A 14,198-nucleotide genomic window follows, 5' to 3' on the forward strand; every position below is an offset into this window, starting at 1 on the left:
CACTGTGCACACAAGGAGAATCGACACAATGTGCCAGATTCGTTCGTACATGATTATATGGGTGATACTAAACGCTATACTGCACTGCAATTGTCATAGAACTGCCATCAGCACCATCATTGCCACCCAGACTTTGATAAACATCACCATTGTCATCTGGACTGTCATCACCACCACCATTCTCACCTGGACTGTCATCACCACCATTCTCACCACCATTGTCACTGGGACTCTAATAACCATCACCATTGTCATCTGGACTGTCATCACCCCCACCATTCTCACCTGGACTGTCATCACCACCATTCTCACCACCATTGTCACCGGGACTCTGATAACCATCACCATTGTCACCTGGACTGTCACCACGACTATTGTCACATTGACTGTCAGCACCACCATTCTCACCTGGACTGTCACCACGACTATTGTCACATTGACTGTCAGCACCACCATTCTCACCTGGACTGTCACCACGACTATTGTCACATTGACTGTCAGCACCACCATTCTCACCTGGACTGTCACCACGACTACTGTTACATTGACTGTCAGCACCACCATTCTCACCTGGACTGTCACCACGACTATTGTCACACTGACTGTCAGCACCACCATTATCATCTGGGCTGTAAACCATCACCAATATTGTCACCTGGACTGTCAGCAGCATCTTTGTCACCTGCTTTGTAATGACAACCACTATTCTCACATACACTGTCATCACCACCACTAATAACATGTGGACAGTAAGGAGTTACCGTTCACTCAACAGTGTGGATGTGTTTAATCTACAGTCGGTCTTTGACATTTCTATTGGTGGAAAGAGATCATTGGTTGTATTTGTCATTCATTAATTCTCCACGAGGTCATCGTGATACGTGTTCGGGTATTAACGTTTTAAAACATATTTACTCAGCATTAGACGGAGGTGAACAATTAACTTTTACGGAGATGAACACTTAAATCAGTCCGAACATCATCACGTGTCGATAATGTCTGTGTAAAGCAAGACGGCTATTTCCATTTTTGAAACTCCGAAACGGTTAAACCTTACATCCTGATACATAAGTTCCACTTACTGCCTTTATAAAAGTGAAGGGTATTATTTCAGGCTTAATCATTTAAAAAAATTCCAAATCAATGGTCATTCCCTGAAGTGAAACTCCATACATTTTCTTGAACGAATTCGCCAGTCTTCCAATTACATCGCGTGTATTTCGCTTTTACATCAACACACGAGGGATGTGTGTTTAATATGTGAGGTTCAGTAATTGCGTTTCTGAGCGACATCGTTTTGGCATTTGCCCACATATTGTGAGTGTAGATTAGGCAACACGGCGTTGAAAGTCAGCCTTACAATGATCATTGTTACAGCGAAAAAAAAACATTTGCAAAGAGTGCAATTTCATGCATGACGATGTCTGAGCTTTTCTCACTTGATTTTGTCATGCTTGGCATTTCAGCTTATGTGTGTGATTGAGAATCTGGAAAGAACGTAATGTTAGTTTACCTTTGACATTTTATCATGATGGGTCTATTTCGGACGATCGTTTCAGGTTTCATAGATGACACAAAGTAAACTGCCTCTGTGTGTTGAAACCTCCATCGTGTTCTTCACTCTTTGTGATTTAATGATTTAATGCTGCCTGTATACTTCCACACATAGTGTCTTATGGAATGGTTGCAAAGATTTCCAGAAATACACTCATCTGAAAAAGGTTATGTCACAACAACGCTTTTTGCCGATACCGTGTTTATCAACGCTGGGTGCATCAGTGAACTTATAGTTGTGTCTGGACGCCCGTCACATTTTGTTGATTAGTTTTTGCATTACCAGAGAATAGCATTTATATTGATGAATTAGTAATCAACACGTGTCTTGATTTGCGAGGCTTACATTATAAGTTATTTACTACTCAGGTGCCATGTATTGATTTTGCATTCGCAAAACATCGGTAATCGACATCATGCTCCATTCAACTCTGTTCGAGATAGAGAAATACTACCGCGAAGTGCCGAATGAGTTGCCATTGGCTACATTGAAATGTTCCCCGCTTGGAAGTGGGGTATATTGAAAATAACTTTCTCAAGTGCGGTATCCACCCCTGGATACATACACTGGAGATGAAAAAAGTTGGTGTATTCTGAACTGCAGACGCGCCATAAAAATCCTTGGGATCTGCTGTACACTTATCCATTACTAAACACATACATATCTAAAACTATTTCATTCACAGCTGCATTTGGTTTATGTTGGAAATAATAACTGTAGAATAAAAACGGATTTAGGTTTTTTTTACCATATTGTTTCTGCAACTGAGTATACATTGCGATACACGACCTACTTTCCACCAATGCTTAGTGACCTGGCCCCGATTTCAAAACAAACTTAAGTCTGAGTTTTGACTTAAGTTAGCGTTTTTACTCATATTTGAGAAACTGCATTTCCCACAATGAGCAGAAATCGATATTAAAAACAAACATAGTTAACAATTTGAGTTTGATGGATAGCTTATCTAAGTAGGGTTGTTGGTTGTTTTGGGGGGTTTTTTTTAAAATGTAGTTGAGTTCAACGTTAAGCTGTTTCAAACTGTCAAACTCGGTTTAAATTTGAGTAAAATGTTTTCTTCGAGAAATCGGGCCTGATCAGTTATACATATTGCATTCCACGTGTCTAATATTATTTTACGTTGCCCAGGCGCGATTCGCCACGCCATACTGATTCAGTTTGGTGTGGAAGGACCACCAAGGGAAATGGATGTGAGTGCTGATAATTGCTCCTCACGTAGACGAGTTATTGGTCTAACTGGATTACACATGGACCTATAACATACACACACGCATTCGTTATTATTTACTTTAACGCTTGGCAGAGAAGCTAGATCATCCTGCCGAACGTATTTAATGTCCACGTGTGCATTATGCATATTTCGTAGAACAATAACATGTCATAAATGGCATCACATATCTGTTTCTGTCAAGATTATTAGTTTACATTGTCCAGTGTACTAAATGCCCATTGTTTTCACACTGTCGTATAACGACTCTGTTAGGTATTGATGTTTGATCAGGAAGGAGGGACAGCAATATGTTGATGAACAACTTCTTTATGGACACTTGGAGGGACGTTGCGGTGAAGTTTCATCACTGTTATGAAGCAAGTGATGAACAGCAAGAGGACTGAGAGATGTCAGCGGGTGTTTGTACAGTACAATTTGGATTAAGACTGAAATGACATAGGGAGATTTATAATCAAAGTAACTACTAAGGAGCAAGCTCACACTGAAGTCAACCACAGTGTTGTGGTTTCGCGGTAGACAAAAACGTCAACTGAAGAAAAAGAAATACAGGGGTTTAGAACACTGCCTTGACGTACTATGACATGGTCTTAGGCGTGGACAAATCAGCACCACGGTGCTGCCCTACTTCATGATGGAATATTTTGTATATGAAATAGAATTTAAAACACTGGAATATTTATTTGTCTTTATTTGGTCCCCTGTTACTTGGCATAATTTTGTCTTAACTGCACCGTGACATTTTCCTGAAGGGTGTACGTCCTGTGCCGACAGCCATAGTGACGCTAATTATGAATACATAGCATGTGTTTGATAAAAGCATTAACATCCAAAGAACTGCGAAAAACACGTTATGGCGTCTCTACAGAACACACACATGCATATACACAAATCTCATTTCGGGTGGGGTAGCCTAGTGGATAAATCCTTCGCTCGTCACGCCGAAGTCCCGGGTTCGATTCCCCACATGGGCACCATGTGTGAAGCCCATTTTCTGGTGTCCCCCGCCGTGATATCGCTAGAATATTGCTAAAAGCGGCGTAAAACTAAACTGACTCACTCACTCACTCCCATCACTTTTGAGGTGTTACACGTTGCGTATGTATATGATCACGTATGTATAACGGGCGTGGAGAAAATAGAGCGCTTACAATCCTTGGGTTATGAACAATGGCATGCATACTTTGTCGCTAAATACTGTGTAATGAGGTCATATCACTATGTTCCCTGGTATTGGAAAGTTCACATGCATATGTTGACGTTGCATAGTCTATAATTTGATCAATTCATAGTAATCCATAGTTTATGAAACATGGCATGCATATATTAGCGTTAAATACTGTATAACGTGATCACGTTACAATGTTTCCTGACGTAGGAAACATGGCATGCATATATTAGCGTTAAATACTGTATAACGTGATCACGTTACAATGTTTCCTGACGTAGGAAACATGGCACGCATATATTAATGTTAAATACTATATAACGTGATCACGTTACAATGTTTCCTGACGTAGGAAACATGGCACGCATATATTAATGTTAAATACTATATAACGTGATCATGTCACAATGTTTCCTGACGTAGGAAACATGGCACGCATATATTAATGTTAAATACTATATAACGTGATCACGTTACAATGTTTCCTGACGTGGGAAACATGGCACGTATATATTAACGTTAAATACTATATAACGTGATCATGTCACAATGTTTCCTGACGTAGGAAACATGGCACGCATATATTAATGTTAAATACTATATAACGTAATCATGTCACAATGTTTCCTGACGTAGGAAACATGACACGTGTATATCGACGTTAAACAGTTTACTATTTTATTTGATCAATCCATTGTATTTCATGGTTATACTGTTCACTAGTATAGGAAACATGGCACTTATATAATAACGTTAAATACTTTATAATCCGATCATTCCATTATATATCCTGTAATCGGAAACATGGCATGCATATATTGGTGATAGATCATAATTTGATCATGATCACTTCATTATACTCTTTGTTTTATAACAACAGCATACTTATAATCAAGAATAATTTTGTTTTCATAATTCCTTCATATTTCTTACAGCATCATACGTGACATGCATAAACAGAATGAACAGTCGTGCCATTATTCCACCATATTCTTTGGCCTGGATGAACAGAATTACGCATGCAAGACTCTTCGTTATATTCTATGGTTTATCAGACAAACAGGCACAGTAAATATGTCTTTACAGTATATTAATCCCTTTATAGTCCTTTGTAAATTATCACATATGGGTGACGTGGTAATATCCGTTTCAAGGAAAACTTCAGGAACACGAGACCACTTAATATTCATTTGCAGCCTTGACGACATGTTAGCTTAATCTTCATCGGCATTCGTGGATATTCATCGACACCCCAGATATGTGCGTGAATGTCAGTGGTTTTATGCCGTGTTTATCAATATTAGATCGGCATCAACGTTAATTGGCTTCAAACTCGGATTTTCGGAGTAACTAGCGAACACTTTAACCACTATTTAATACTGTTGGCTAACAATTGCATCAATGTCGGAAGATAGTACATCTGATTAAGCTACAACTCTATACAGATGTTACAGAGTAGTAACAGGCACGATAACTTTCTTTCCAGAGAAGACGTCCTCAAGTGTAGAATGCTGATACAATCTTGTGCCAGTTCAAAAGCACCAGGTTCGATTCCTAACATGGGTACAGTATGCGAATCCCAGTCCATGTTTGGTGTCTCCTGCCGTGATATTGCTGAAATATTGATTGTTGAAATATAAGATCGGCAACAAACCAAATTCACTCAATCCCTAGGGGAAGCGTTCGCAGAACCTGATTGCAATGAAGGTGTGCTTGACTGACGGTGTGTCCTGCGTATGTGTGTCAGTTTGTGTCTTCTAGCTAAGATTTGTTTAAATAACATGTTTTCGAAATGCAGGTGTTTTCTGCGAATGTGTTGATATGACGGGGTGGTCAATGCACGTGTATTCATATGAGATCAGAGTTTGTTTTTAGAAATTGATGTAGTAAAATAAAATAAATAAATAAACATATAAATAAAAAGCCCAAACACTTCGAATCTACACATTCTGATCAGGACCCACAACACTGTATGGATCTACGTCCTTAGGGCCTGTAGCTTCTGAGGATTAAGGGTAAACACTGTATGCGATGGTGCTTAAAAGCACACGGTAAAATTCACAACCTAGAATCAGAACCTATCATAATTTGTATCTTGGCATTGACTGATTCTGAATATTCTTCAAAAGTGCACTCGACTGGCATCCAGGAACTGTTGTTCACACCTCGAAATGCTGGTTCCTACCTTGCAAAGAAGGGTAATGAATGAACACATGGGGTGCTATACTCTTCCTGGTTTATTCGGAAATTCTGGCACACTCTTAGAAGCATGTATTATGTCAACAAACACTAACACAAAACTAACACATTTCTTAGAATATTTTATTTGCATCTCCGTTTCTTTTTGTTGAGATCAGTACGTGTAGATAAAACAAAGATTAAAAGTAAATCCTCACACTCACTGCACAAATTACAATTGTGCAACAGAGTAAGTGGACTTGTTGCTGTAGCTCACCTGTATAACTATACTCTCAGGTAGAAATTTGAACAGGTTAACAAATTATCCATAACGTGCTTTCAGTGTGCAGCCATAAACAGATTATCGTTTAAATATTCTACAGAATACGCAACAACTGCCGTTGTGGACGCATTTCATTGACGTGAGTTGTTTTGGAATATGCCGCGAAGTGTGACAGATTCTTGTTAATCCGTCACTGTGTCATATTCACGCTTCGCAGGTTTCTGCTCCTCACATTTCTCCATCAGTCATAGAATCGCGTACGTATAGTCCTCTGCTTGACACATTGCTTAATAAAGCCAAAACCACACTCTAACAACTGGAGGAATCTAACTGTATTTCATCTTGTTCTCTACACATAAGTATCGTTGTAAAATATGATGTTTCCATCCCAAAAAGTTATAATGGTGTAAAATGGGGTCACTCATTGCACATTCTGAAATATTAATTTTAAATTAACATATCCAATATGGCTGCAGGGTCGCAGGGATATCCGGAAACAATTGCTATGTTATTGTTTCAACAAACACCTTGATGTTGCATATTGTCACATAAACCGTTGGTTCATGAACTGATTCAAAGTAAACAAAATCGAAAAGAATATCATGATAAAAATATTCATCCCGTGCGTTGTGTAGTGGACATGGTTTTCACTTCGAAAGCAATACGTTTGAACGTTAATTATCCAGTTGTTGTTAACACACAGGCATGTTCTCGGCGACCTTTATTGCAGGCAAATTACTTACATAAGACAGAGCAGGGCGGAGCAGCTAAGGCACATCTAATCTGAAATAAACCGATTATGAAGAGGGAGCGGCTCTGGGTACGTTGGATTGAACTAATTCATGTCCCTGTGTGAATTCGTTGACCATTATCAACAGAATGGGCGTAGAAATTCATTTTGCAGACAAAAAAAAGCAAATTCCATCGAGGATAGAAAGCGGTCAAATGCAAAATATGCTATAAGTGGATTTTAAACCTTTTCAGTAAAGGACAAAATTCATCAGCGAATCTGCTGATGATGAAAGTGGAAATATTAAGAAAATTCCTGGCATGTACCAAATAAGCATGTGACAATGTCGACGTGCATATATCCAGATTATGTACACATGGTATGGTATAATAAGAATCTGTACTACGAAATAAGAAATGTTCTATCTGGCCATTTAGATGTGAGAGTCACAAGCTGCTGAAAACAAAACAGCCATCTGTAGTTGTGTCCACTTGGATATTGTATAAAGATGAGAACCCATATCCATAGACTAAAAACTAGTCTCTGAAATGAACATATTTTACTGAAAAAAGGTTCATAGTTAAATAATAATAATAAAAAAACATAATAATATAATGATTTCAGACTTTCTTCATTTTCTGAAGCTAAGGGAATCTAGACTTGCTACATTTTCTATACTTGCATGGACTTTATTGGATATATCTAATTCAGGGTCTTTACGACAGACTACACTAGCCATTCAATCATTTTCGGTCCCTTTTAAGGCCATTTAACCGGTGACAAAATGTACAACTATAAACTAATTACCAACATTAAGGCACTTTCTATGAAGTATGTGTAATCTCTTCACAGCATATAAATATAATGCCAAATAGGAGGGAATGTATAACTTGAAATCGTTGCAGTGACTTCACATTAATACCAACAGCTTCGTTATTGCAAGTATTGATGGTAGAGTCATTAATCCCCAGGTGGGTGAAGGGTGGATGGCACCAGAGTACAGACACTTTTTGTAAATAAATCCTGGCATTGACAGACATCTGTGCTCCGTGTTACAACATTGTGAGGCTATCACACATGACTGCCAGAAGTCGACACAGCACTTTTTCCTCTGTGGGCTACATTGCAGCGTCCCCTCACAGTTGTAGTCATGCTTACAGGGCCTGTCGACGGTGCTCCTGAGACAACGGTAATCTGCTCCCGAATGCAACTGAACGCATCTGTTGCTACAACACTCACTGTCAGCGGAACACCTCTCGCTGGAGAGAGTGCATGTTATCTCGGGTGCTGCAATATAAATGTTTATAATTGAAATTGCCGTTGTGAGTGTTTAGGAAGCACCATCACCAAGATGATCCAGAAAAAAGGCAACCAGGAGGAAGAAAACGTCATTGGTGCACGTACACAGTGTCTGGTGGGTGAAATATGACAATGGAGAAATTCTTTGAATCATTAGAGCCTTTGCCACAAGGAGATTCAGAATTAATGGAAGCACGGCAACAAAGCTGTACAGGAGCCATTACCAGAAGAAAACATCCAGAACCGCTATCAGAAGAGAGATATCTTAAGAATTCCTTTAACCATGGCTACAACAATGTCCCGGAACCGTTGTGAGAAAGAGACAGTCAGAATCACCAGAATCATTCGTCAGAAGGAGACATAGTCCAAATCATAAAAAAAATATAAAAAAATACCAGAACAATTGTCAGGAAGAGGAAACATCGCAATTACAAGAACTACTGCCAAAGAGAGCTGTCGCTTACGATATCTTTATATTTCATCAATCACTTTATATATAAACCTTTTTGTCATGTAAGTGTAAGTAGTTTCAGACCGTGTGAAACAAATGCTCTGTGGTGCAGAAGGAAGACTCCATGGACAGAGATGCAAAGCTCCCAATATACGAAACATCAATCGTACACCTTCCCCGACGAAATGAGTAATAAAAAGGATAAGCAAATGTAAATGTTAAAAAGTACAGTAATGCGAATAGTGTAAAGCTGTAATCGAAATATCTTAATGGAGACGGATTACTAAACTGAATATTATTTTAAATCTTCAAGTCAGTGCAGTGGGATAATAAACAGGATTTAGCTTATTTTCTGTACATAATGTATAACACGTTTGAATGAATTTTAAATATCAATGATAGACATTGACGTATTGTCCAATTTATATGCGTTCCATAGATTATAAGGATAAGACCATAAAACAGGAAGACTGCACATTGTATCTGATGAACTAAAATTTAGCCTGTGGAGAAAGAAACATGGTAACGCTGTCTGAGATCTCACACACTCAAAGGATTAAAACTCCCAGTAGCCAGTAACAATAAAAATCTAGATGGTCGAAGGGCAGTAAAGTTATGATCCTACCGGGTACCCATGCATTTGATGGGGTTACAGCAGGCGTTTCTTCAGTATGATTAGTTGTTGTCTTGTTGTCGGTCTTTGCTGTGAATACACATCGCCAGTTGTTAATATACAATTTAGGCATATAACTTAAGCTCCTCCGATCAAATGCCAAAAAATAATTCACGTCGGTTTTATTGCGAAGACGGTGCTTTGACCGTCGTCTGAAGTGACAATATATGGAGCCATGGTAAAAATTCCCTTGTCTGTATAGCATGTTTAGTTTTCGGCTGACTAGACATGGGAGATAGACCAGTTTCGTAATGGTCTTACGTAAACGTGAAGGTTATAACTAGTGCCTGACTACGCTGAAAACCCGTAATCCAGACAAATCTCCAGATATAATAATTGGCTTCAGGTGTACCGCCACTCATAGAAACTTCTGGTAAACGTGTACACTTTCCGGCGTTACCAAACCGAATGTGAGTTTTCTGGATTAAAGGTTGTCCAGTTAAGATGCCTTCATATACAATTTTCACACTAAACTTCAGTGCTATCAAAAACAAAGTTTATGGTACTGAAAAAAGCCTTATGTTCACGAGTGTAATCTACAGATGAACCGACTTGAACTGCAAGTTAAATGAAAGGATACGTTTGCAAACTGAACAAAATATTACAAATGTTGCCAAGACGATACTTGGTTGTAAACGCCCCAAATGCTCCAAACGCCCCGAACGCCCCAACACCCCAGACGCTCCAAACGTCCCAAACGCTCCAAACGCCCAAAACGCTTCAAACGCTTCAGTCCATAGCTATGATACGCGTATAAAATTAAATTACTAGAGGGCAAGCATGTCTTGTTTAATGCTGAGCGATCACGTAACAAAGGCGTAAGGTCCTTGTGCCCAAGAACTTGATGTCATCCTGCTTGTTTACTACAGAAACGCTGCGGCGGGTTTGACATAAAGGAACGAAACGTAACAATGGTTTATGTACCTGTGTCCGAAGTCGTAGCGTTGGCTGTGACGTTGGCTGTGACGTTAAATGCAGCTGAAACATTTACGGTGACTTAAATTTCAGCTTCATTTCAGCATCATTTCAGCATCATTTCAGTATTATTTCATCACAATTATACAAAATACCACCACCGTCAAAACAATCATTATATCAATGGACCTCCTTGTGAGCCGAAATGAGATGAACGACATATACATGTTTGTTATTGCGTGTTTGTTGTTGTTTGTTTTTGTGTGTGGATGTGTGGATGTGTGGGTGCATGCGTGCACACACACGTGTATACGTGTGCGGCTTCATACCAGACTCAAATAAAGTATAATCCAAAGCAAATGTCCAAGGCTAGACTAACAGCTGGTCTCTGAAATAAAGATATTTTACTGAAAAAACGTTCATAATGAGAAAAAATAATTAAATGAATTGGAGCCCTGAGACTGAAGCTATGGATATCTGGACTTGCCACATTTTCTAGACTTGCGTAGGCTTTCTTGGACATATATACTTCAGGGTCTGTACGACAGACTAGTCCAAGGCAAGTGACTTTGCTGATACATGTCATCGGTTCCCAGTTGCCCTAAACGATGTCCATGCTGCTGATCACTGGATTGTCTGGACTCGAATATTTCTCGACCGTAGACATATCTTTTGAATATTGCTGAGTGCGGCGTAAAACTAAACTCCTTTGCACACTCACTATATCTACAGTAACACGGGTCGATCCTGTCCCCATATAACCTTGATCAATGCTTAATTTTCACCATGAACATCAAGCCAGATCGCCGTCAAATGGCTGGAACATTACTGAGTGCGGCGTAAAACACACTCACTATATCTACGGCACCACGGGATGGTCCTATCTCCATGTAACCTTGATCAATACTTATTTTCACCCGGACAGAAAAAAACAGGCAAGGTGGTTACATCCACTGGATAATGTAATCACTGACGCAACCTTGAAGCAGGTGAACTGAACACACTGGTATTTACGCTGTGTTTGTGACACACGAACACCACCAGGGTAGTAATCAGCAATAATCTGCTTCAGTCCGGCATTCTCCACACATGAAGGCGACAAGCCACGCCATGACTATTGCTCGAGTAGACGACAGATCGATGTCAGTCCTGTACTCAGTAATAACAAATAGGTACAATAATTCAATCCATTGGAAGTCCGGGTTTTGCTGGATTTAAATGCATTTCCTGAATACAAATACTTCATCACCCGGGACGGTGAGTAACTTAGTGGTTGAGGTGTTCTCTAGTCACGCCGAAGACCGGGTTCGCGTCCTCACAAGGGAACAATGTGTTAGCGCACCATCATATTGATGGAATATTGCTAAGAGCGATGTACATCTAAACTCACTAGTTCACTCACTATGTCACCTCGACCACATAGGAGAGCAAATACACCACAGCCACATTTCATGAAGAATATATCCCCCTAAACCCAAACCATAAACACCATACAAATCCCAAAAATAAGAAAATACATACCTTGACTGGATTTATCTTTTGTAATAGAAGAAAACAGTTGGGTTGCATGCAATGTACAATGTACAGAGGTATGTACAGACTGTGTACAGAAGTATGTACAGACTATGTACAGACTTTCAATTTTGTCACAGATATTTCCATGAAGAAACTGGGATCTTTCCAAAACTTTCACGATATTCTAGCCTGAGTATAAACAAATAAAACAAAAAAGGTAACTAGTGCCATTTTTTCATTGAAAAAAAATCGGAAAAAACATTTCGCATGTCTGGATAAGTCCCTGCAGTTGCATTGCAGAGATGCTTCAAGGATTGAGGATATGTTGTGGATATGCTTTGATGGTTGTGGATATATCTTGATAGTTATCTGAATATGTTCGGATAGTTGTGAATGTGTCTGGATAGTTTGAGATATTTATGGGTAGTGGTGGACAGTTGTAGGGTTCTGGGTATGTTTGGATAGTTGTTTGGATAGTTTTAGACATCTAGACAGTTGTAAATATGCTTGGATAGTTGCAGAAATGTTTGAATAGTTCTGGATATATATGGGTAGCTGTAGATGGATCCGCATAGCTGTGAGTGTGTTGGGATAGTTTGGATGGTATATATGGTTAACAGTGAAAATAATTCTGGATAGATGTCGATATATTTGTAGAACTGTGGATATGTTTGTGTAGCTGTGAAAATATGTGGCAATGTTTGGTTATGCCATGCGATTTGTGAAACGTTTTGGACAGATTGCCATTTGTTTGCAAAAGACCAAACTGCGTTTGTTTTTAACCCTGGGACTTTCTATTTGACTAATCAAAAGGTTGCTTCTCAACCAGTGTGTTCCACTCGACCATTTATAGCAACAGACCAGTTATAACATTCTGTAGCTTCTCCACCACGAAACATTAAACTAATGACAAAACAGAATGTTGATACCTTAAACACATATATGTCAATGATTACTCGAGGGAGTATCATGATGGTCGGCTAAATGACAGTGGAGTTATTGCTCATGGGGGTTTTGTATTGCCAAACATACTAGCTGGCTAGTTATGCGTCCCAAGATAGCTATAAGTGCTATTCAAGCTATAGGTTAGTTACAGCTGCCAGCCTAGTGATGATGATAACAAAGGAACGGAATAGTAATTACTAGCAGTTGTACCATGGCAGTTTGAATGGGAAAGTAATTGACTGCCTAATTGCAACTCCACTTGCAAATATATACTTAATGTAAATAAACGGGAACGCTTCTTGTTATAATTAATTATACAGATGAAGGTACTGTTATAACGCCATCTGAAGCATGATATAGCGAACTGGATTGCTGAAGTACCGTTATATTAGTAATAAAATATTACCTATGAGATATATATTTACTGATTGGTCCATGTAACCTAGGCTTCATGAAATGTAACAATGGTACTGACTATCGATTAAAACCAGTGTAATGCTGTGTTTGTCTTTTCAATTCCATCACCAATAAATGAAGTTTTATGTTGTGACGTTCCAGTCAGGAAGATTGTTTTGATAATTCTTATCTAACGCCGCATTCCAGCTATATGGCAGCTGTCTGTACGTAATCTAATCTGGACCAGACTATCCAGTGACTAACACCATTAACATCGACGTGCACAGACGGGGTGCGATGACACGTGTCAGCCAAGTCAGCGAGCCTGACCACCCGATCCCGCTAGTCGTCTCTTACGATAAGCATGAGTTACTGAAAGCAAACTCTAACCCGGATCTTTATAGGGTCCAGTCACCAAGAGGAATGGATGTACTTAAATGTCCAGATACTGTGCAATAACCAATTATAGGCAATAATCTGCCGTGTCAGTGCAATAAGGTTGCCATCATCGTGTATAACACTAAGGCGGTATGTCTGTATTTTCAGGTTTTTGTAATCATAAGTAGAGGCAGTGTTGTTCAGTCGGAGTTATACGGCTGCCATAGTCCAGGAAATCGCAATGCTCTATCGTCATGTCGGTATTATGCTATCCTCAGCACACAGGAGTGTATTATGTTATCAAAACTAAAAGTATCTGTATCGTCAATTCAGTTTTATGTTATCGTCAACAAACAGAACTCGTCGGCCAAATTAGCATAATGTTATCGTCAACAAACAGAACCGTCAAATCAGTAGTATGTTATTAACATATTATTTTATTTTACCGTCATGGCAATATCGCGTT

At 39.2% G+C, this 14,198-nt stretch overlaps 2 protein-coding genes across 2 annotated transcripts in view; both read right to left on the reverse strand.

Annotated features, from left to right (window-relative positions):
• Nucleotides 1-232: 232 nt before the first annotated feature.
• Nucleotides 233-742, reverse strand: LOC137280796 (N66 matrix protein-like). Its single transcript, XM_067812000.1, has one exon. It carries the CDS (start codon nucleotides 740-742, stop codon nucleotides 233-235), a length of 510 nt encoding a protein of 169 aa, XP_067668101.1.
• A 5,535-nt stretch (nucleotides 743-6,277) lies between these two features.
• Nucleotides 6,278-14,198, reverse strand: part of LOC137281323 (uncharacterized) — a 42,264-nt gene continuing 34,343 nt past the window's right edge. The window contains exons 3-5 of the mRNA XM_067812494.1: nucleotides 10,508-10,561; nucleotides 9,536-9,613; nucleotides 6,278-8,447 (exon numbers count right to left, since the gene is read on the reverse strand). Of these exons, the coding sequence (XP_067668595.1) occupies nucleotides 8,071-8,447; nucleotides 9,536-9,613; nucleotides 10,508-10,561 (509 nt within the window). The 3' untranslated portion in view covers nucleotides 6,278-8,070. The remainder of the gene's footprint in view (nucleotides 8,448-9,535; nucleotides 9,614-10,507; nucleotides 10,562-14,198) is intronic.

The sequence above is a fragment of the Haliotis asinina genome, chromosome 4 (assembly GCF_037392515.1).
Source record: "Haliotis asinina isolate JCU_RB_2024 chromosome 4, JCU_Hal_asi_v2, whole genome shotgun sequence".
Taxonomy (NCBI): Eukaryota; Metazoa; Mollusca; class Gastropoda; order Lepetellida; family Haliotidae; genus Haliotis; species Haliotis asinina.